General features: G+C 38.9%; 1 protein-coding gene and 1 non-coding gene across 2 annotated transcripts in view; one reads left to right on the top strand and one right to left on the bottom strand.

Moving 5' to 3' along the window:
• AXDND1 (axonemal dynein light chain domain containing 1) overlaps positions 1-24,796 on the bottom strand; it is a 112,201-nt gene that overhangs the window by 8,443 nt on the left and 78,962 nt on the right. Inside the window, exons 19-23 of the mRNA XM_073216825.1 lie at positions 15,529-15,728; positions 14,620-14,716; positions 10,510-10,620; positions 3,814-3,930; positions 2,184-2,288 (exon numbers count right to left, since the gene is read on the bottom strand). Coding sequence (XP_073072926.1) covers positions 2,184-2,288; positions 3,814-3,930; positions 10,510-10,620; positions 14,620-14,716; positions 15,529-15,728 — 630 coding nt within the window. The remainder of the gene's footprint in view (positions 1-2,183; positions 2,289-3,813; positions 3,931-10,509; positions 10,621-14,619; positions 14,717-15,528; positions 15,729-24,796) is intronic.
• LOC140844719 (U6 spliceosomal RNA) lies at positions 8,445-8,551 on the top strand. The gene has a single exon (XR_012123197.1). It is a non-coding gene; the product is annotated as a U6 spliceosomal RNA (small nuclear RNA).

The raw sequence follows: 24,796 nt of genomic DNA, 5'->3' as shown, positions 1-24,796 counted from the left end.
TAGGACCAGAGGCTAAGTGTCTGTCAAAAAGACTAAAGGAAAAACAAACAAGCGAATGACCTACAATGAAAATTTTAAAACTTTAAGCTGCTCCCAAGGAGCCCCAGTATCTTTGTGAATGGGAAGAGCACAGAACTCAGGCCGTCCCAGCTCCACTCAGCTTGCAGTGCATCCAACTGTCTTCAACAGTTCTCCCTCTCCCCCACTTCCTGCCCTAAACCTCCGACCTCATGGGCCAGTTGAAGGAATCCTTGTTCTCTGGGTACTAACATCCCCAAATATCAACCGTGTCTTCTGGCCTAGCACAGTTAGGCCCTTTCTGTTTGCACACCTGGTGCCATGTTCTACTACCTGTGCAGTGTTCCAGCTGCCAAACCAGAGGAAAAAAAATTCTTCTTTACCCGAGGAACTTGCAGGTAATTATACATCTGGATGACATTTTGGTCCACTTCCCAGACCTTTTGGGAATTTGGTCTTCAGTGATCTATAGGGGTAGCATTTGCAACTTTTCAAAGCCTGGAGGTAGACTTCCTGGTGGGCTAGCACATGGCTTATTTCACTGAGCATAATGTCCTCCAGCTCCATCCATGTTGTTGCAAATGGTAGGATTTGTTTCTTTCTTATGGCTGAATAGTATTCCATTGTGTACATGTACCACATTTTCTTTAGCAATTCATCTACTGATGGACACTTAGGTTGCTTCCATATCTTGGCTATTGTAAAAAGTGCTATGATAAACATAGGGATGCATATGTCTTTTTGAATCTGAGAAGTTGTATTCTTTGGGTAAATTCCAAGGAGTGGGATTCCTGGGTCAAATAGTATTTCTATTTTTAGTTTTTTGAGGAACCTCCATACTGCTTTCCACAATGGTTGAACTAGCTTACATTCCCACCAGCAGTGTACTGTATCAGATGGAATGATGGCATCCCGCAGCAGGAGCGCCACACCATCAAAGAGAGCCCTCGGTTTCACTCCAGGCTACATGTTCCTGTTTTCCTGTCTGCTTCCTGCCTGGCTGGGGGTGGGTGGGGGGCCTGACACACAGCCTGGATGGCAAAGCAGGGTTCTTATCTCCAGGGAGCAAATCTGAGGTAGAAGGGTTTGGGGTGGGGCAAATAAAATGGTGCTACCATTTATCTCCCTTTCTGGTACATGTCTCATGACACTGCTTGCTCTTACATCTTTGCCTCACAGACTTATGACTGACATATTAACATATTATTTTAAAAAGGCATTTTCTTGAAAAGGCATTACTTGGGGAGAATGTGATTGTGGGCCCCTCCCCCACCATGTACCACTCTTACCCCCATTTGGCCAGCCCCTGCCTAACTCTCCACATGGTTTCTCCCACCACTTCCTACCAGAGTTGGAGCCTATTTCCTACAAACTCCTTGGACACATATCCCTGAATCTGCCTCTACTTTGGCCCATGCCTCCACCTGAGTGATCTAGCTGTGATCCCTACTACCCATGCCACTGCTCCCCACCCCTGCATACACCCACCCCTGCCTGCTCAGATGGGTCAGACCTCTAATAATGAATGGCTGGGGTCTAGAAATTTGATGAAATTCCCTCCACTTCCCCAAGAAAATGCACAACATGAAAGTACAGACAAAATGTTGCATACCATTTTAGGAGATTCATGGAAGGAGTGAAGCCTACCCATAGACTCCTAAAATCATGGCAGCCTGTACAGACAGAGATGCTAACCCAGAGCTGACTTGTCTAGAGTCTACCGTGGTCCTAGAACTTCTGGTGAAGGATTTCAAATCTGCTTTCTGCTGAGCTTCAATAACCAAGGTTTCCAATTTCTCAGTAATTCTTATGATTGGAGGTAGGTGCTTATCGCAGCTCTCAAGAGCATCCGCTGAATGAATAAATTTAAAAATTGATCAAATATTGACCAAGATTTTGTCAAATTAAGGAAAAGGATGAAATGTTGATCTTAAAATGAGTTTAAAGAGGAAAAGGAGAAGTTTTGTAAAGTTATGGTGAACAAAATGGGTTTTCCAGGAATGATGCTGTGAGGAAAAAAATCTGGAAAATATACTACTTAGAAGAAATATACTACTTTGGAGAAGCTAAAAGTTATATTATATTCCTATCATTTGTACATAATATTACATATCCCAGCTTTTTTCACTCGTTTTGAATTTTCCAGTTGGGGTTCAGATACATACCCAGGAAGACAACAAATCTGTTCCAAATAGAGGTTTGGAATGAACATTTTCATCTTTTCCAATGAATCGAATGAGTTTTTCTTCCGCTGCAGATACCGAAGGTTTCTAGGGCACAGAAATACCAAGGAGCTGTCAGGGAGCTGGTGTGTGTGTGACCCAGGTGGCATGGCAAGCTGCTGGTGCCATGTCTGAAGCTTTAATGCTTCATTTGCTTTGATCATTCAACAAGCAGTTTTGAAGACTTACAGCAAACACTGTGTGAGAAGTAGCGATGAGAAAGTGGGGACAAGGAGAGAGAACTGTGATAAAAACAAAGGATTTCTTCTAGACCTCAGGAAATCACAGTAGGAGAGACAGGCAATAAGATGATTATGGCATACGTGCTTCCTGCTAGCATGGAGCTGTGTTCCAAGAGCTGTGGCACCCAGAGAAGGGCCTGCATTCTGTCATACACTCAGGGAACCCTGTTTTTATAGAGAAAATGATATTGGAAGGCTGAGCAGGAATTTATACAATAGAGAAGAAAGAGCCTGAACTAAAAGGAAGGGAAGGGTTACCCATTTAAAAGGTATGAGAGAATTTAGTGGCCAAATACTAATGTTTTCCATTTATTTTGTGCCTTCTGCATGCCAAGCACTGCACAGAAGTAAAACGAAATGCGGGTCAAAAGAGGTGTGGCTGTTGTACAATGTCTTTGTTCTGTTGTCCTGCGTGTACAGTGAGCAGAGGACCTAGGTTATACCTCGGTCCCATACCACAGCCTGGGCTCACACCGACCTTTAAACTCTTCACAGAGAAGAAACATCAGGGAAGTAAGTTCAGCCAGTTTACAGAGCGGTAGGTGATCGTGAGTTCTGAAAGCTGAAGACAGTGGCAGTCAGTCTAGGAATCTGGAAGGACTCTTATGCCACTCACCTGGGTTTGAATGCTTGTTCTGCCACTTACAGCTATATGATTTTGGTTAAGTCAGTTGAGCTTTCTGAGGTTCAATTTTCTTATCTATAAAATGGGGGCATTAATATTTACCTTGAACTTGTGTCATGCAGGTAAGAGATCACATGTGAAAGCATATAGCTCATGGCTGGGATTTAATTATTGGTGGTTATCATTATATTTTCATTATTATTATTTTTATTACAAGTGTCCAGGAAGGGCTTTTATTAGTACAATGCCTAGCAGGGGTGGAGACAAGGTAAGGAGAAGAGAGGTGTGGAGATGGGCCCAGGAGGAGGCGGAAAAGGCAGCTCAGAATGGGAGCCATAGTGGAGACAAGTCTAAATTACCATTTGAAAATTGGCAATAAAGGGATAAAGAAATGGCATTAGGGTGAAAGGTGCCTTGTTTAGTTAACAGGAATATAGGTGTGAATGAGGCCAGTGGGAAATATCTGGATTTAAAAAGGAAAAAGGACACCCCTTCCTAGGGAAGGAAGAGATGTGTATCTGCAGGTATGAATTACATCTATCTTCATATATAGAAAAAAGGAAGGACATTGAAGAGTTTACTCCAGATAACCTATTTCTATTTTCAAAGTGTATATATACACACATGCATACACACACAGAGACATACACACACATATTCTTGAAAATATAAAAGGAAAGGAAAAAATACTACTAAATGGTCTTACCTCTTCTGCTTTCTCTTCTTCCTTTTCCTCCTCAAGTTTCTCATCCTCCTTACTATCTTCTTCATCCTCTTTAGAAGACTTGTCTGTTTCAGGTTGAATAAATTCTTTTACAATGTTCTATGAGAATAAAACAACATTATAATTATATCTCAGTATATATAAATATTTTAGTACTATATTAGCAATTAGCCATTCACAAATATTTAATGATCACTAACCCTGCAGCTAGGCCGTGTGCTTGTGATAGGAATACAAAGGTTAATAAGAATGGCCCCTGCCCTTAAGGGGCCTGTCATTTAGTGGATCAGGAAATGGATACAGGTGGTCTCATAGTAGGACTATCTACTCCAGAGCTGGTAGTGGATGGGGGTGAAAGAGAGGGTTAATCAGAAAGGTTTCCTGGAGGACATAATGTCAGACTTCTTCTTGATGGATGAGAAAGGGAAAAAAGATGGCACTAGGTTCTAGGCAGAGGATGCTGTATGCATGCACAGGACCGGTTCTGAGAACAAAAGTAGTTCCAAAGGACAGACACCAGGAGCAGATGGACAAGGGCACCACCACAGAGAAAGGGCTAGAGTGTCATGCCAGGGAGATTGGATTTTATCCTGAAGGCAGTGAGGTACCAACAACTTCAGTGATATGTTTTGCATTGTAAGACAATCACTCTAGAAACAGAGTAAATTTAAAGAGGAGGGAGGAAGGGAGGAGAGAGACAGAGGAAGAGGAGGGGAAAGAAAAAGACAAGAGGAGGGACTGAACAATACAGGGTTGCAGGAATGAAGAGGATGACAATTCAAGAGATATTTAGGAGGTAACTTAGGGATTGATTGATGGAGATGAGATGGTTAGGGGAAAGGAAGCCTTCTTGAATGACCCCTGGTGCACGGTTTAAGCCACTACTTTGTTGTCAATGCCTTTCACAGAGATAATGAACCAAGTTGGATAAGCAGGTTTGGGAAGAAAGATGAGCTCAGAGTAGGCTGTGTGAGTCTGAGGTGCCACTAAGACATCCAGGTAGAAATACCCAGTAAACAGCTGGATATATGAATTTTCAGTGTAGATGGAAGGGATTTGGGCTAAAGGTAAAGATTTAACAGTTATCTGAATTTAATTAAAACTGAGAAGGTAAATTATATCACCAAAGGAGAACATGTGAAGTGGGTAGAAGTTGAGGCCTTCACGGGAACCGAGTCTCACAAAGGGCTTGAGAAGAGGAACCTGCAAAGGAGGCCAAAAGTTTCCTCAAAAGTATGAGAGCACTGTATGTCAACGACACCTTAATTAACTAAATAGGTAGGTAGGTAGGTAGGTAGGTAGGTAGATAGATAGATAACAAATAAATGAATAAGTTAGTATGAGAAGGCCACCAGGAAAGCTAAAAAAGAAGAGAGGAGGAGTCAACTGTGCTGTATACCTCAAAAGAGTCTACATGAATATTGGCTGGAGAACGTTCTCCAGATGTTTATGGCACTGTTTGTAAAACAAAAGCTAGAAATAAGCTCAGTGCCCACAGCAGTATATGCGTAAATAAACTATGTTATAAACCATACAAGATACCGTACAATTCTGATTTATTCTATAGAAATTTATACATGATACAGAAATATAATCAGAATATGTTAGGATAGTTTTCCAAAATGAAAGTACTTTTTTCCTGTTAACACACTATTGCTATACAATATTTGAACAATACAGAGAAATTAAGAATCTCAACTCTTAGAGGTAACAATTTCTATCAGTTTTCTGAATATTCTTCCAGACTGCTTTATACACTTATAAATATTTTAATATAAATGAGAAAATGTTATATTTTATAATCTTATTTTCTCAATATCATGGGTGATATATTTTTATATCACTACATTAACATCTACTTTATTTGCACAAAATTCCACTACATGAATATATCATAATTTATTAAACCAATCCCCTATTGATCAATATTTATACTGTTTCCAGAGTTTTGCTATTATAATGTTGTAATTAACATCCTTATGCAGTTATACATTAGAATGATCAGAGAAACTACAAAGTTTTATTTAACCTGTTTAAAGAATAAGAGATCTGAAATATGAGTAAAGAGAGAAAGATTACAAAACTGATCAGACCTGAAAAGAACCAAGTAGAAATTCAACAATTAAATTTGAAAACTCAACAGAAAGGTTTAGACTAAACTGAAGAGCATATTAGTTGAAGAGATAAGACAGAATAAATTATTCAGAATGCAATGCAGAAAGGTAAAGAGATAGAAAATATGAAAGAATGTTAAAAGGCATGGGAGAAAAATTTTAATAGATATCCATCAGAGTTCTTAGAAGGAAAGAAAAGAGTGAATATAATAGAGACAAATTAGAGGAGATGATAACTGAGAATTTTCCATATCTAATGAAAGATACCAAGCCAAAGATTCAAGAAACCAAGAGAATCCCAAGCAAAATTTAAAAAGAGAAGAAAATCCTCACCCACATGCATCAGAAATGCACTCGCATCAGAAATGCAAAATCAGAAACTGCAAAATGCCAAAGACAAAAAGATCTTAAAAGTAGCCAGAAAGAAGAGATGGATTACTTTCAAAGAAACTGACAGTTGAATTCTCAATTGTCAGTTTGGTAAAAACAATATCCAGAAAACAGTAGGAATAGTATTATCACTGTGTTAGAAAATTATGTCATCCTAGAATTATATACTCAGGAAAAAAAGTGTTAAGAATGACAGTGAAATAAAGATATTTTCAGACAAAAAAAAATTGAGTTTGCCTCCAGTGATTCCTCACAGCTAAATCAGAAGGAAAGTAATCCCAGGTGGAAGGTCTGAGGTGTCTGAAGAAACAATAAAGAAATTAAACAATAAATCAATTATAGTCACTAAAGGCATTCCTGCTAAAGTTAGAAGCAAGAAAAGGATACTTACTATTCACTACTATCTACAATTGAATTGGAAGAATTGTTCTATGCAATTAGATAAGAAAATGAAATTAGAGGCATCATAATTGAAAGAAAAAGGTAAAATTATCTCTAGGTGTAGATGATTTGGTTACATATCTGGAGGAACGAAACAGAGACTACTAAAAACAGTAAGATAATTTAGTAAAGTCACATTGTATAAAATTAAAATACATGTACAATCCAAGGAGTTAGGGGTGCTGACCTCCCATGCAGTTGAAAATGTGAATATAAGTTCTGATACCCCCAAAACTGAACTACTTATAGCCTACAGTTGACCAAAAACCTTACTGATAAGATAAACAGTCAACTGATATGTATTTTACATGTATCATATACTGTATTCTTACAATAAAGGAAGCTAGAGAAAAAAAACTTTTTTTAATTGTCACAGATCTCAAAAATTTTTTCCAGCAAATTTATTGAAATATACACAAAATTGTTAGGCAGAAAGAGATGAATGGGATGAAAAGAGGGTGGAACCCACCAAGAACTCAGGTAGTTAATCAGATTAAACCAGAGAGGTGGAAAGGACTTCCACCCTTTGCAATGTGAGTTCATTCCACAGGCTCTGAATCTGGGCTGACCTGGAGACTTGCTCCAGCTAATGCAGGTGAGATAGCGCAGAGACACAGGACAAGCATCGTAATTAATTTTCCTAAAAAATACTGAGATTAGCATAATAAGAACAGGAGGGACTTATATTAAGGCAAGGCAAGCAGTCTTAACTGATGTGTTCCCAATATTTTGGGAGTAGCTACTATCTTAGAGAGGAAAAAAAGGTTTGTCCTGTGAAATTACCTAGAAGACAGGCTATATAGACAATGACATATTGTCTCTCACTGGAGATAAACATCATGAGACCACCTGACAAGACTACACCCCCAACCCTTTACCTTTATCCCATTCTTGAAACTCCTTAAAAGACAGAATCCCAGCTTTTGGGTGTGCCTCCTCCTCTCTGAGGTTGCCCACACTTCCCCTTCTTGGAGTGTGTATTTTCAAAAGACTTTTTACTACTCAACTTACTACATTTTGTCTCTGTGCTCCTTCAGTGGTGTCTTTATCACTTTGCTATTCCATTCTATTTTCCAGACTTTAAGCATAAGTCTTCACTCTCTCTGCCCTACTCCAGATAAGCAGGGAAGGGCTACAGAGAGCTCTGATTTGAGCTCGCAAATTCCTGTTGCCTGGGTGACCCAGACAGAACTGTGGCTATACAATCATGCTCCTTAGTAGCCTGCCTGAAAATCTCCTTTCTCTGCTTTCAGGAAGTTCTCAGGACATAATCTCACTTCATCCAGTGCTCTGTGGCTCCCCCAAATTGTGGGGTGGTAGAGACTTAGTTTCCATGCCATACAGATTCAAGTGGACACTGGACGCCTAGTTACACTGGCTTTAGGAGTTGTCAAGGGATTTGCCCTATGCTGAGCAGCAGTTCAATGAGTTTCCCTTTCCTTCCTCTGTTTTTTCTTCCTCTCCACTTTATTCAAGTACACATGCCTTTATCTACCTTGACTCTAGCCTGTTCCTCCCACAGAGTACATTTAAATAAAACTTTCATACTGCTTCAGTGTGTCTCTGCCCTTCAGTGCTTTGTTGTGGTGGGGACAAAATCTGAGAACAAACTCATCACCCCAACAAAATGAATGTGCAAAATAAATAAACTATAAAACATTGAAAGGTGTGCTCGCTTCGGCAGCACATATACTAAAATTGGAACAATACAGAGAAGATTAGCATGGCCCCTGTGCAAGGATGACACACAAATTCGTGAAGCGTTCCATATTTAAAAAAAAAAAAAAAACATTGAAAGGCATAAAAGTAAACATCTTATATCCCATATTATTAAATAGGACAATGCAACATCATAAACATGTCTGTTTTAAGTTAATATGTTAATTTAATAGTATCCTAGTTTTTAAAAGTCATATTGTTTTCTAGAGCTAGATTACAAATTAATATACAAAAATAAAAAAGGAAGAACAGTGATGAAACTCCTGAAAAAGATTAGTAGCCCTAGCATCAAAAAGACTAAGAAAAACAAATCCTGGTGAGTATGTGGAGAAAGGGGAACCCTCCTACACTGCTGGTGGGAATGTAAGCTAGTTCAACCATTGTGGAAAGCAGTATGGAGGTTCCTCAAAAAACTAAAAATAGAAATACCATTTTATCTAGGAATTCCACTCCTAGGAATTTATCCTAAGAAAACATCACAGATTCAAAAAGACATATGCACCCCTATGTTTATTGCAGCACTTTTTACAATAGCCAAGATATGGAAGCAACCTAAGTGTCCATCAGTAGATGAATGGATAAAGATGTGGTACATATACCCAATGGAATACTATTCAGCCATAAGAAAGAAACAAATCCTACCATTTGCAACAACATGGATGAAGCTAGAGGACATTATACTCAATGAAATAAGCCAGGCAGAGAAAGACAAGTGTCAAATGATTTCCCTCATTTGTGGAGTATAACAATGAAGCAAAACTGAAGGAACAAAATAGCAGCAGACTCAGAGACTCCAAGCAGGAACTAGTGGTTACCAAGGGGGAGGGATGTGGGAGGGAGGGAGAAGGGGATTGAGGGGTATTATGTTTAGTACACATGATGTGGGGGATCACAGGGAAAACAGTGTAGCACAGAGAAGGCACATAGTGAATCTGTGGCATCTTACTACACTGATGGACAGTGACTGCATTGGGGTATGGGTGGGGACTTGATAATATGGGTAAATGTAGTAGCCATATTGTTTTTTCATGTGAAACCTTCATAAGAGTGTATATCAATAATACCTTAATAAAAAATTTAAAAGAAAAGATCAGTGGCCCTACCAGTAATGAAAATGTATGGTAAAGCCTCAATAATTAAAATATTGTGATCCATTAATAGATTAATAGAAAATCCAGAAATAGACTTAGGTTGAATATGGCTATTTTCAAATGGTAACATTTTTTAAGAGGCAGGCAAAGGTGGAAGAATGAAAAAGGGACAGTGAAAAGAAATTAAGAAGTAGGAGAAAAACCAGGGAATTTTGTCTTGTGGTGAGAGCATATAAAAGAAATGAATGATTAGCAGGGTCAAATGTTACAGAGAGGTCAGCTTAAATATGAAATTGGAAATACTTGGACCTGGCCAGTAAGGAATCATTAGTGACCTTACAGTAGTTTTATAGTTTTAAGAAAAGTGATTGTGAAAGGAAGGAGAGAAACAAGTTACAGAGAAGACAAGACCAAGGGACAAATTTTTAGGATGGGAGAAAGACCATGTTTACAGATTGTTAATACATTGATAAAATGGAACCATGAGAGAGGAAGATGTTAAAGATACAAAAGGAAGAGGACAATGGGCATGGGATGAACAGCTCAAAGGAAGAAATAACCTTGGATGGGAAAAATGAGACTGGAGGAGATAAGTCTGAGGATATGCCTCAGGAAGTGACAGGCAACTCCTCTGAAAGCCATCCTTTCCTTTATGAAGTAGGAAACAAAATCATCCAGTGAGAAAGTGAGGAGATAAAGACAGCATGTGCACACACGTACACACACACAAAAGGAAAAAAGAGAGATGTGTAGGTGGGTGATTCTCTCCCACAGAAGGGAGAACTGCCAGTGTTCTTGATCAGAGCCAAAATTCTATGACAGAGTAAATGAATGAGGATTCAGAACATTGATAAGTAAGTCACTAAACCGTGATCTACTGAAATACAGGAGGAATGTGAATGGTGCTGACACATGGCAAATACCTCCTCTCCAAATAGTTGCTCTTCTTCTTTTTCTGTCAGTAACTTTATTTCTCTGCCCTTGATCCCAGAAAGGATGTAAGAGCATGTGGTGATCCACTCATAACATTCTTTCTGTGAAAAAACAAAAGATAATTACTAAGCAGAGAAAAATCAAATTATACCAACTCATTGAATCACTTACTTCTATTGAGGTGCTTTTAAGCACAATTCCTCTAAATAAAACTCCATTCAATTAACTTTGTATTGAAAAGGAAGAGCAAATTAAACCTCAAGTAAGTAGAAAAAAGAAATTATGACCAAAGTGGGAGTTAAGGATATAGAAAACAGAAAAATAGAGAAAATCAGTGAAACCTAAAGCTGGTTTGTTGAGATCAAGAAAATTGATAAATCTGTTAGTAGCCTTTGATAAGGACAAAAAGAAAGAAGACACAAATTTTCATTAACAGCAATAAGAAAGTAGAAATCCTATAATTATTAAAAGGATAATGGGAGAATATTATGAGCAACTCTATGTCAACAAATTAGATGAAATCACAAATTCCTTACATGACCAAAGCTACTGAGTTAGCTGAAGAAGAAAGAGATAATAATAGCCTTATATCTAGTAAAAAAATTTCCTTAAATCCATTAAAGAAATTGGATAGTCTTTCACGTGAATAGCTCTGTCTTTGTAATTTAAAACTTTCCCACAAAGCTCAGCTGGCTTCACTGGTGAATTCTACCAAACATTTAAGGAAAAAATAACACATAATTCTACACAAACTGTTCCAGGAAATAAGAATCAGAAACACTTCCCAATTTCCCATGAGGCCAGCATTACTCTCATATCAAAACCAAAGATATTAGAAAACAAAACTCCATCATCAATACTCCTCATGAACATCAATTCAAAAATTCTAAACAAAACTTTAATCAACTGAATTTAATAATATACAAAACAGATAACACATCATGATCAAGTGGGGATTATTCCAGGAATGCAAGGTTCCTTTAACAGTCAGTTAAAATCAGTCTATGTACAGTAGTCCCCCTTATCCACAGGGGATGAATTCCAAAACCCCCAATGTATGCCTGAAACTGCAGATAATACAAACTCCATATATACTATGTTTTCCTATACATACATATCTATGATAAAATTTAACTTACAAATTAGGCACAGTAAAATTAATAACAATAACTAATGATAAAATAGAGCAATTACAAAAGTATGCTATAATAAAAGTTATGTGAATATGGTCTCTGACTATCTCTCAATCAAAATATTACACTGTACTCATCCTTCCTTTTGTGATGATGTGAGATGATAAAATACCTATATGATGAGATGAAGTGAGCTAAATGACCTAAGCAGTGTGACATAACTTTAGGCTGCTCCTGGCTTTCTGACAATACATCAGAGGAGGATCATGTGCTCCAGACCACAGGAATAACTGAAACCCCAGAAAGTGAAACCGCAGATAAGGAGGACCTACCATAATTCATCATATTAAAAACCTAAAAAAGACAACTTACATGACCATTTCATTAGATGAAGAAAAAGGATGTGATAAAATCATTCACTGCTGACTTTTAAAAATCTTTTCAGCAAACACAGAATGAAAAGGAGTTCCTTAATTTGATAAAGTATCTATAGAAGACCTACAACTACCATTATACTTAAAGATGACAGAATAAATACTTTTCCTCTAAGATAGAAAAAGGCAAGGATATCGGCTTTCACTATTTTTATTCAACCTGGTGGTAGAGAGTCTAGTTAGTGTAATAAGGCAAGAAAAAGAAATAAAAGGCATAAAGATTAGAAAGGAAGAAATAAAACTGTCCTTATCTGCAGATGATATGACTGTACATAGAAGATTCTAAGGAATCCATAAGAAAGAAACTCTTAAATAAGTGAGTTGAGCAAGATCACAGGATATAAGATCAATATGTTTAAAAAATCAATTATAAATCTATGTATTAACAAAGAATAATCAGAAATTGAAATTACAAGAGAATATCATTTATAATAGTACCAATATATGAAATAGGGATAAGCTGGACAAAAGATGTGTAAGACCTGTACATGGAAAACCAACCACAGCTTTGTTGAAAGAAATAAATGACTTAAATAAATGAAGAGAGAGGCCACCCTCACAGACCCAAAGGCCCAACAGTGTTAAGATGTCAACTCTCCACAAATTGATCAATAAATTAAATGTAATCATAATCAAAATCTCAACAGGCTTTTCTGGAGAAATCCATAAGACAGGCTTCCTATCTTTTAATTCTAATTCTAAAATTTTCACATATGGAAAACAAGGGACTAATAACAGCCAGATGAATCTTGAAAAAAAAGTTGGAGGATTTACACTACTTGATTTCTAAACTTATTATAAAGTATAGTAATTAAGACAGCTTGATAATGATGACAATGTTGACAAGTGGGGCAACTGAACACAATGGAATGAATGTCCAGAATAACATCCACACATACACTGTCAATAGCTTTTCCACAAAGATGCAGACAAAGGAGTCTTTTCAACCAATAGTGCTGAAACAATTGGATATCCAAATGCCAAAAAATGAACTTCAACCTATACCTGGCACCTTATATGAAAAAATTAAAATAAATCACAGGCCCAAATATAATACCTAAAACTATAAAAATTCTAGGAGAAAATCTTTGTGGTGTTATTATTACAAGACAAAAATTTTCTTAAAACACCAACAGCAAGATCCATAAAAGAAAAAAAATAGACTGAATTTCATTAAAATTAAGAACTTCCTCCCTTTGAAAGGCATCATTAAGAGAAGAAAAGGCACAGACTGAAAGAAAATATTTGTAAATATCTGATAAAAGGCTCTCAAAGTCAGTAAAGAACTCTCAAACTCAGTAATAGGAAAACAAACTAATAATAAATGAGCCAAAAATTTGAACAGATATTTCATCTTTTTTCACAGTTTATTAATTTTATTTCACTTGTAACTGTTTAAATATCTTAATTATCCACTAACCAAATTACAAGACAACTGAGTATCTTTTTTTGGCATTTCTCCAGTTTTACTGAGATATAATTGATTGGCATATAACATTTAATAAGTTTAAGATGTACAACATAATGAATTGATATTTGTATGTATTGTGAAATGATCACCATATGCCTAGTTAACATCCATTACCTCACACAGTAATTTCTTGTAATGAGAACTTTTAAGATTCTTAAAAGTCATTTCTTGTAATGAGAACTTTTAAGATTTACTCTCTTGGCAATTTCCAAATACATTTCACCAAAGGAGATATCAGGATGATAAATAAGCACATGAAAAGATGTTCAGCATCACTGGTTATTAAAGAAATATAAATTAAAACTGCAATGGCCTACCACTACCCACCTACAGAATGTCTAAAATTGAAATGACTGACCTTATCAAGTGTTGGTGAGGATGTGAAGCAACGAGAACTCTCATATGCTGCTGGCAGGAGTATAAAATGGTTTTACCACTTTGGAAGATAGTTTGGCACTTTCTTAAAAAGTTAAACACACACATACTATATCATATGACTTAGCTATTTCATTCCTAGATATTTACTTAAGAGAAATGAAAGCAATGCATATGTTCCTGAATATACACTGAAGCTCTGTTATTAAACACTGGAAACAATTCAAATGCCCATCAGGAGAGAATGGATAGTATATATCCATACAATAAAATATTACTCAGCACTAAAAAGCATGAACTTTTGATATAAGCAACAATATGAGTAAATCTCAAAATAATTACACTTAGTCGAAGAAGTCAGACAAAAAGCATACATTTTACATGATTTTATTCACATAAATTCTAGAAAATGAAAAATAATCTTTGGTGATGAAAGTGGATGAGACATTGGCTGGGGACAGGATGAGGCTGGAAGAAAAGATTACAAAGGTATATGACAAAACTTTGAGTGTGTTGCATAGGCTCTTTTTTTTTTATTGTATGACCATTTTATGGGTGTATGCATACTTTAGAAATGATTGATCAAATTTTACACTTTAAATGTGCGCAGTTCATTGTAAATCAATGAAACCTTCAAAGTCTTCTAAAAATAAACAAAACAAAAGTAAGGGGGAACAGAATTATTACCTTCATCTTATCCAGATTACAAGGTTCCTTCGTAGGATGTTTTTCTAAGTGGCCTGCCTTATTCAGAGCCATAGCTGTTACCATCCCTTTGCAACAACTGGGAAAAAACACACACACATACACACATCATGACCTATTTATTGATAGTTCCTCTTCTAAGTGTTTCAAACCCAGATACAGTGGAAGTTCACCATAATAACCGAGCTATTGACTCCCCAGTGAGAATAATTTGTCTCTTTCTCAGTTTCTCACCCTTATCCTCTTTCTCCCCCCATTCTTCTCACTCTTGACCATGGTTACATTGAATGGAAATGAAGGAGAAAATTGGCAGGATTGTGAAAGCTACTTCCTGAATTTGAAGTAATCATAGTGACAGTATACTTCCCAGGTAATACATTATTATTTTTCAGACCTCATCTTTATTCAATAGGAATCTTCAAGCTTTTCAGCTTGAAGGATTTGTCCATTTTTTTTAAAGGAGATACTCTGGTTAGTATTTAGTGAAAACACATAAAAGTATAATTCAGCTTTGCATGGAATTACACAGAAACTGCAAGCTTCTTCATACATGCCCCCCAATATGTGCAAAAGAGCTAGATGTATCTTATTTATGCAGGTAGGTGGGTCTTCTTGTTTTGTTTTTATTAATTCTCACTCCCACATACATACACACTTTCCATCCTGCCAACGCTAACACTTTTTTCAAAAGAATGTTGTAGTCCTTGGGAAAACACCAAAAGCTCTTATTTCAGCTGGGCAGTGTTGGAGCTAGTTTAAAAACCAAACTAGCAATTCTTTCAAGGTTTAAAACAATCCCTTATTGCTGTTACTTCACTGCCTTTCTCTCCCCTGCTTTATGTCACATTTAATCTTCAAAGGGGCAGGAATAAAATAAACAGATAGTTTCACCTTCTCAAATAGCTGGTGTATTGGGACAACTTTCTTGCCAGTGCAGTCGCCTCCAGCTGTAACTCTCCAACTCCTGTATCGTGTTTCTTAGCGCTTTCCTCCTCCAATGCTGGGAGAGTGTCTTCATCAGTAAAGTCAGGTATCATTAAAATCAGCAAATTTACCATCCACTGGACCATAGACGTATGCAATTCATCCATCTGTTAAAAAATGATTATAATATAAATGACTGATTTTTAAATAAATCAACCTGTAAAATACCATACCAAATTTAAAAACAGAAATTATCATTCCTGGGCCCAACTTTCAACAACGCTATCATTCTTAATGAAATCAAATCATCACTACTCAGCTAGTAGAACCTTATTTTCTGATGGTCACTACATTGTATTAAACTACCCTCTTCCTCTGCTTTAACTTGGCAAGGGTATTAACCCTCTAAAGCTGCAGTTCCCAAACCATGCACCAAGGCATCCAGAGCTCGGAGCAAACTCTCCCTGATACCATAGTATTTAAAATTCTTGGGTGAAATAACAGTCACGTGTAACACCTGTCAGCACACCATGAACTTGACATAGTTCACAGTTTCAGCACTAGATGCACTATATCACTTTCGATGATGTATCTTCGCAAAGCTGGTTTTAAGGATCCAAAGTTAGAGAAGTTGCACAGTGGCCAAGTACCTACATTCCATTAGTAAGTAATTTTGATTAAATGAGAATGCAATGAAAAGGGCTTTTTTCCCTTTCAATATACATGTATATAAAGTTAAATTGAAACACATTAAATTCTGCAAAGTGTATTTGAGCAAATGATTTGAATTGGGCAGGGTAAAACAAAAAATGATTAGGGGTGCTCTACTGGCAGGGGCTAGGAAAGAAATTTTTATAGCAAACACACTGAAGTAAAGCAATTATTGAATTGGCTATACCTCAAATGTTTTCCTTACTTGAGAAAATTTAGTTATTTGGCTATTATGATAATTGATCTGGAGTTTCCTTTTTTCATATTCAAGAAAATCTGGTTGACTGTTTAGGACTAATATACAGTTTATTGAGTTTCATTTTCTTAGATTCGAGTGCATCAGCTCTGGCTCTGGTTTGTTTATATAAACACACAGACTAAAGCCACAAGAGCTACCCCACTCTAATGGACTCCTTGTTTAACTGTTTTAATATATATTACTCTTCCAAACAGTCATTAAGTTGTTAGCATATAAATATTTAGTAAGTTATTTGAACCTGCTACTTAATAAAATGAACTGTGAGATACTTCTTTTGGCTTAGAATTATGAAAATTCTGGGGCACAAATGGCACTGCGAACAGGGAAAAGTTGGGGAACCTCTGCACTGGGGCCCAACTGAGGGTGGGTCCCTGAAATTAAATGCAGTCCATTGACTTTAATTTGCTCCCCTTCCTATGTTTCTACAGTATTTTTGTACATATCTGCATTATAATCACTAGCATATCTGTCTCCTTAATCAGCCTGTGTGTGTCTCTTTAGGGTATCAACCATCATTTTATCCCTCAAAACCACACTAGTACTTTGCATGGAGTAAGTGCTTAATAAATGTTTGTTGAATGAACAAACAAATGGTAACCTCTCCAGGACTAAAACCCAAGATTCCTGCCTCAGAAGAGAAGGACTAGTATAAAATGTGGACTAGTATATTTTACACTAGTATATCAGGAAAAAGGCAACCTTTCTGAGAAATGGTTAAAAAGACTGCTGTTTGAGTTACCAAAGGGAAAGGGACTGGGGAGGATGGGTGGGAAGGGAGGGAGAACCGGGGGGGGGGGGAGAAGAAAGGGGGCCTTATGATTAGCATGTAGAATGCATGGGGGGGCACGGGGAGGGCTGTGCAACACAGAGAAGACAAGTAGTGATTTTACAGCATCTTACTATGCTTATGGACAGTGACTAATGGGGTATGTGGGGGTGACTTGGTGAAGGGGGGAGTCTAGTAAACATAATGTTCCTCATGTAATTGTAGATTAATGAAACCAAAAAAAAAAAAAAAAGACTGCTGCTTGTTCACAGGTCAAAGATATTTTCCCCATACAGTCCATTAGCTGTGCCCTGCTGCTGCTCAATTAGAGGAGATAAATTCCTAACTGTTCTGTCACATACCAATTGCCTGGATTATCCTGGCATTGAAAGAACTCATTTTTGCTTACATAAAATATTAATTCTTGGAACATCTCTATCAATAAACAGAAATATGTTATTCATTTCAAGGTTATTATTAGAGATATTAAATTGTAAAGTCAAGGCAATGCTTCTTAAGTACTAACATAATGATCTCTGCCTTTCAAATTCCTAACTTAAGCAATATTAAAATGAATTAAAGTCATTTTATCAATTTTGTAAGATCAAGTACTTGTATATTAAGTTTACTTATAATAAGAAATTCCTGTGTAAATTTGGATTATAATTAAGACAAGGAAGTAGGAGTAAATATAATAAACTAAGACATCCTTTGAAAATAATTACTTCATGCTGTGCTGGTTAAGAAGTCCACACATTCATATAATAGGCGGAGCCAAGATGGTGACGTGAGTAGGACAGTGGGAATCTCCTCCCAAAAACATATATATTTTTGAAAATACAACAAATACAACTATCCTTAAAAGAGAGACCAGAAGACACAAGACAACAGCCAGACTACATCCACACTTGTGAGAACCTAGCGCCAGGTGAAAGGGGTAAGATACAAGCCCCAGCCTAGCAGGACCTGAGTGCCCCTCACCCCAGCTCCCGGCGGGAGGAGAGGACTCGGAGCGTGGAGGGAGAGGGAGCCCAGGACTGCTAAACACCCAGCCCCAGCCATCCTCACCAGAGCACACACACAGTGTATGCGTGGGGTCCTGGATACTAGGGAAACAGGACAGTAAGACCTGTGAGTGGGTCCTGCAGCTGGAGCACCTGTGACAAAGAAAAGCAAGTGCTTTTTGAAAGTCTTAAAGGGACAGGGACCCCACAGCTGGACGGAAGCATCCCGGGTCACAGTCCAGCAGCTGGAAATTCCAGGGAACTCCGGGCGCACTAATCCCCTGGGCAACAGCTCTGAGACCCCTCACAGAGGTAAACAGCCAAACAGCCCCCCATCCATTACCCCTCCGGGCCCCGCCATAGCAGAGCAGCAGCCAGAGGCTGGCCACGCCCACAGCGAGGGAGCTTCCTCCATACCGGCCGGGCAAGATACAGAGACTGAGTCTACACACAATTGCCCAACACAAGCCACTAGGGGTCGCAGTTATCCCAGTAAAGAAAGGCCAGGAGCAAGTGGAAAGTCTTGGCTCTGCCAGCTGACAGATGAGTCAATAGCTCATTATTGTACCTACCAACATGAAAAGGCAAAAAAATTGATCCAGACAAGACTAACCCAGACAGCTTTGACATCTACTACATCTTCCCCTGGGAAGGAACCTGGGGAGATAGATTTAACCAGTCTTCCTAAAAAAGAATTCAAAATAAAAGTCATAACCATGCTGATGGACTTGCAGAGAAATATGCAAGAAATAAGGAGGGAGAATACAGAAATAAAACAAGCTCTGGAAGGACTTCAAAACAGAATGGACGAGATGCAAGAGACCATTAATGGACTAGAAAACAGAGAACAGGAACACAGAGAAGCTGATGCAGAGAGAGATAAAAGGATCTCCAGGAATGAAAGAATTTTAAGAGAACTGTGTGACCAATCAAAATGGAACAATATCCGCATTATAGGGGTACCAGAAGAAGAAGAGAGAGGAAAAGAGAGGAAAAGGAAAAGAAATAATTGCTGAAAACTTCCCCAAATTAGGGGAGGAAATGGCCTCTCAGACCACAGAGGTACACAGAACTCCCATGACAAGGGATCCAAGGAGGGCAACACCAAGACACATAATAATTAAAATGGCAAAGATCAAAGACAAGGACAAAGTATTAAAGGAAGCCAGAGAGAAAAAAAAGGTCACCTACAAAGGAAAACCCATCAGGCTATCATCAGACTTCTCAACAGAAACACTACAGGCCAGAAGAGAATGGCATGACATAGTTAATGCAATGAAACAGAAGGGCCTTGAACCAAGGATACTGTATCCAGCATGACTATCATTTAAATATGATGGCGGGATTAAACAATTCTCAGACAAGCAAAAGCTGAGGGAATTTGCTTCCCACAAACCACTTCTACAGCGCATCTTACAGGGACTGCTCTAGATGGGAGCACTCCTAGAAAGAGCACAGAACAAAACACACAACATATGAAGAATGGAGGAGGAGGAATAAGAAGGAAGAGAAGAAAAGAATCTCCAGACAGTGTATATAACAGCTCAATAAGCGAGCTAAGTTAGGCAGTAAGATACTAAAGAGGCTAACCTTGAACCTTTGGTAACCATGAATTTAAAGCCTGCAATGGCAATAAGTACATATCTTTCAATAGTCACACTAAATGTAAATGGACTGAATGCACCAATCAAAAGACACAGAGTAATAGAATGGATAAAAAAGCAAGACCCATCTATATGCTGCTTACAAGAAACTCACCTCAAACCCAAAGACATGTACAGACTAAAAGTCAAGGGATGGAAAAACATATTTCAGGCAAACAACAGTGAGAAGAAAGCAGGGGTTGCAGTACTAATATCAGACAAAATACACTTCAAAACAAAGAAAGTAACAAGAGATAAAGAAGGACACTACATAATGATAAACGGCTCAGTCCAAAAAGAGGATATAACCATTCTAAATATATATGAAACCAACACAGGAGCACCAGCATATGTGAAACAAATACTAACAGAACTAAAGGGGGAAACAGACTGCAATGCATTCGTTTTAGGAGACTTCAACACACCACTCACCCCAAAGGATAGATCCACCGGGCAGAAAATAAGTAAGGACACAGAAGCACTGAACAACACAGTAGAGCAGATGGACCTAATAGACATCTATAGAACTCTACATCCAAAAGCAACAGGATATACATTCTTCTCGAGTGCACATGGAACATTCTCCAGAATAGACCACATACTAGCTCACAAAAAGAGCCTCAGCAAAATCCAAAATATTGAAATTCTACCAACCAATTTTTCAGACCACAGAGGTATAAAAGTATAAATAAATTCTACAAAGAAAACAAAAAGGCTCACAAACACATGGAGGCTTAACAACATGCTCCTAAATAATCAATAGATCAATGAACAAATTAAAATAGAAATCAAGGAATATATAGAAACAAATGACAACAATAACACAAAGCCCCAACTTATGTGGGAAGCAGCGAAAGCAGTCTTAAGAGGAAAGTATATAGCAATCCAGGCACACTTGAAGAAGCAAGAACAATCCCAAATGAATAGTCTAACATCACAATTATCAAAATTGGAAAAAGAAGAACATATGAGGCCTAAGGTCAGCAGAAGGAGGGACATAATAAAGATCAGAGAAGAAATAAACAAAATTGAGAAGAATAAAACAATAGCAAAAATCAATGAAACCAAGAGCTGGTTATTTGAGAAAATAAACAAAATAGATAAACCTCTAGCCAAACTTATTAAGAGAAAAAGAGAATCAACACAAATCAACATAATCAGAAATGAGAATGGAAAAATCAGGACAGACTCCACAGAAATACAAAGAATTATTAAAGACTACTATGAAAACCTATATGCTAACAAGCTGGAAAACCTAGAAGAAATGGACAACTTCCTAGAAAAATACAACCTTCCAAGACTGACCAAGGAAAAAACACGAAAGTTAAACAAACCAATTACAAGTAAAGAAATTGAAACGGTAATCAAAAAACTACCCAAGAACAAAACACCCGGGCCGGATGGATTTACCTCGGAATTTTATCAGTCACACAGAGAAGACATAATATCCATTCTCCTTAAAGTTTTCCAAAAAATAGAAGAGGAGGGAATACTCCCAAACTCATTCTACGAAGCCAACATCACCCTAATACCAAAACCAGGCAAAGAACCCACCAAAAAAGAAAATTACAGACCAATATCCCTGATGAATGTAGATGCAAAAATACTTAATAAAATATTAGCAAAGGGCGGGAGCCAAGATGGCGGCGTGAGTAGAGCAGTGGAAATCTCCTCCCAAAAACACATAGAGCTATGAAAATATAACAAAGAAAAATCTTCCTAAAATAGAGACCACAGGACACAGGACAACATCCAGACCACATCCACACCTGCAAGAACCCAGCGCCTTGTGAAGGGGGTAAGATACAAGCCCCAGCCCGGCGGGACCCGAGCACCCCTCCCCCCGGCTCCCGGAGGGTGGAGAGAAACCGGAGCAGTTTTTTTTTTGGCGAGCGCTTTTTGGAAGCCTTAGAGGGACGGGCCCCCGTTGCTGGGGAGGCAGGGTGGCGGGACCGGTGAGGAGGTGCCTGGGAACAGCGCCGGAGGACAAAGAATATCCCGCGTTTCTCCCTGCGAGACCTGGGGGCGGGTGCCTGAGACCGGTGCCTGAGGACGGAGGAGGTCGCGCGTTTTTCCCCTTTTTTTTTTTCTCTTTTTGGCAAGCGCTTTTTGGAAGCCTTGAAGGGACGGGGACCCCAGTGCTAGGGAGGCACGGTGGCGGGACTGGTGAGCGGGTGGCTGGGACCGGCGCCTGAGGACAAAGAATATCCCCCGTTTTTCCCTGCGGGACCGGTGGGCGGGTGCCTGAGACTGGCACTTGAGGACAGAGGAAATCGCGCGTTTTTCCCCTTTTTTTTTTCTCTTTTCTGCGAGTGCTTTTTGGAAGCCTAAAAGGGACAGGGACCCCGGTGCTAGGGAGGCAGGGCGGCGGGACTGGTGAGCGGGTGCCTGGGACCGGCACCTGAGGACAAAGAATATCCCGCATTTTTCCCTGTGGGACCGGTGGGTGGGTGCCTGAGAACAGCACCTGAGGACGGAAGAAATCGCGCGTTTTTCCCCTTTTTTTTCTCTCTTTTTGCCAAGTGCTTTTTGGAAGCCTTGAAGGGACAGGGATCCCGGTGCTAGGGAGGCAGGGCGGCAGGACTGGTGAGCGGGTGCGTGGGACCAGTGCCTGAGGACAAAGAATATTGAGCGTTCCTTCCCTGCGGGACCGGTGGGTGGGTGCTTTTTGGAAGCCTTGAAAGGACAGGGACCCTGGTGCTAGGGAGACAGGGCAGCAGGACCAGTGCGCGGGTGCCTGGGACCGGCACCTGAGGAAAAAAAAAAAAATCGCGTGTTTTTTCTTTTTTTTTTTTCCTTTCTGTTCCCTCTCTCATTGTTGCTGTTGTTGTTTTGGTTTGGAGAGTGCTTTTTGGAAATCTTAAAGGGGCAGGACAGGTCACTTAGACCAGAAGCAGGGAATCTGGGGATCTCTGGGCACTCTAACCCCCTGGGCAGCAGGGAGCACAGAGGCCCCTTACGGAGATAAATAGTCTCCTGGCTGCTCCCCCTCTAACGGGGCTCCACCATTTTGGAGGAACAGCCCCAGCCAGGCCAAGCCCACAGCAACAGTGGAGATAAACCCCAAAGCAACTGGGCAGGAAGCAGAAGCCCTGTCTGCGCACAGCTGCCCAGCACAAGCCACTAGAGGTCGCTATTCTCCCAGGAAAAGGCTACAAACCAACAAGAAGGGAAGCTCTTCCAGCGGTCACTTGTACCAGCTCTGCAGACTATCTCTATCACCATGAAAAGGCAAAACTACAGGCAGACAAAGATCACAGAGACAACACCTGAGAAGGAGACAGACCTAACTAGTCCTCCTGAAAAAGAATTCAAAATAAAAATCATGAACATGCTGACAGAGATGCAGAAAAAAATGCAAGAGCAATGGGATGAGATGCAGAGAAAAATGCAAGAGCAGTGGGATGAGATGCAGAGAAAAATGCAAGAGCAGTGGGATGAAGTCCGGAAGGAGATCACAGATGTCAGGAAAGAGATCACAGAAGTGAAACAATCCCTGGAAGGATTTATAAGCAGAATGGATAAGATGCAAGAGGCCATTGAAGGAATAGAAGCCAGAGAACAGGAACGTATAGAAGCTGACATAGAGAGAGATAAAAGGATCTCCAGGAATGAAACAACACTAAGAGAAATATGTGACCAATACAAAAGGAAAAACATTCGTATTATAGGGATACCAGAAGAGGAAGAAAGAGGAAAAGGGATAGAAAGGGTCTTTGAAGAAATAATTGCTGAAAACTTCCCCAAACTGGGGGAGGAAATAATCGAACAGACCATGGAATTATACAGAACCCCCAACAGAAAGGATCCAAGGAGGACAACACCAAGACACATAATAATTAAAATGGCAAGGATCAAGGACAAGGAAAGAGTTTTAAAGGCAGCTAGAGAGAAAAAGGTCACCTATAAAGGAAAACCAATCAGGCTAACATCAGACTTCTCAACAGAAACCCTACAGGCCAGAAGAGAATGGCATGATATACTTAATGCAATGAAACAGAAGGGCCTTGAACCAAGGATACTGTATCCAGCACGACTATCATTTAAATATGATGGTGGGATCAAACAATTCCCAGACAAGCAAAAGCTGAGGGAATTTGCTTCCCACAAACCACCTCTACAGGGCATCCTACAGGGACTGCTCTAGATGGGAGCACCCCTAAAAAGAGCACAGAACAAAACACACAACATATGAAGAAGGGAGGAGGAGGAATAAGAAGGGAGAGAAGAAAAGACTCTCCAGACAGTGTATATAACAGCTCAATAAGCGAGCTAAGTTAGGCAGTAAGATACTAAAGAAGCTAACCTTGAACCTTTGGTAACCACGAATCTAAAGCCTGCAATGGCAATAAGTACATATCTTTCAATAATCACCCTAAATGTAAATGGACTTAATGCACCAATCAAAAGACATAGAGTAATAGAATGGATAAAAAAGCAAGACCCATCTATATGCTGCTTACAAGAAACTCACCTTAAACCCAAAGATAAGCATAGACTAAAAGTCAAGGGATGGAAAAACATATTTCAGGCAAACAACAGTGAGAAGAAAGCAGGGGTTGCAGTACTAATATCAGACAAAATAGACTTCAAAACAAAGAAAGTAACAAGAGATAAAGAAGGCCACTACATAATGATAAAGGGCTTAGTCCAACAAGAGGATATAACCATTCTAAATATATATGCACCCAATACAGGAGCACCAGCATATGTGAAGCAAATACTAACAGAACTAAAGAGGGAAATAGACTGCAATGCATTCACTGTAGGAGACTTCAACACACCACTCACCCCAAAGGATAGATCCACCGGGCAGAAAATAAGTAAAGACACACAGGCACTGAACAACACA

The sequence above is a fragment of the Manis javanica genome, chromosome 11 (genome assembly GCF_040802235.1).
Source record: "Manis javanica isolate MJ-LG chromosome 11, MJ_LKY, whole genome shotgun sequence".
In the NCBI taxonomy this organism is placed as follows: Eukaryota; Metazoa; Chordata; class Mammalia; order Pholidota; family Manidae; genus Manis; species Manis javanica.
This window is presented reverse-complemented; position numbering and strand designations above follow the sequence as displayed.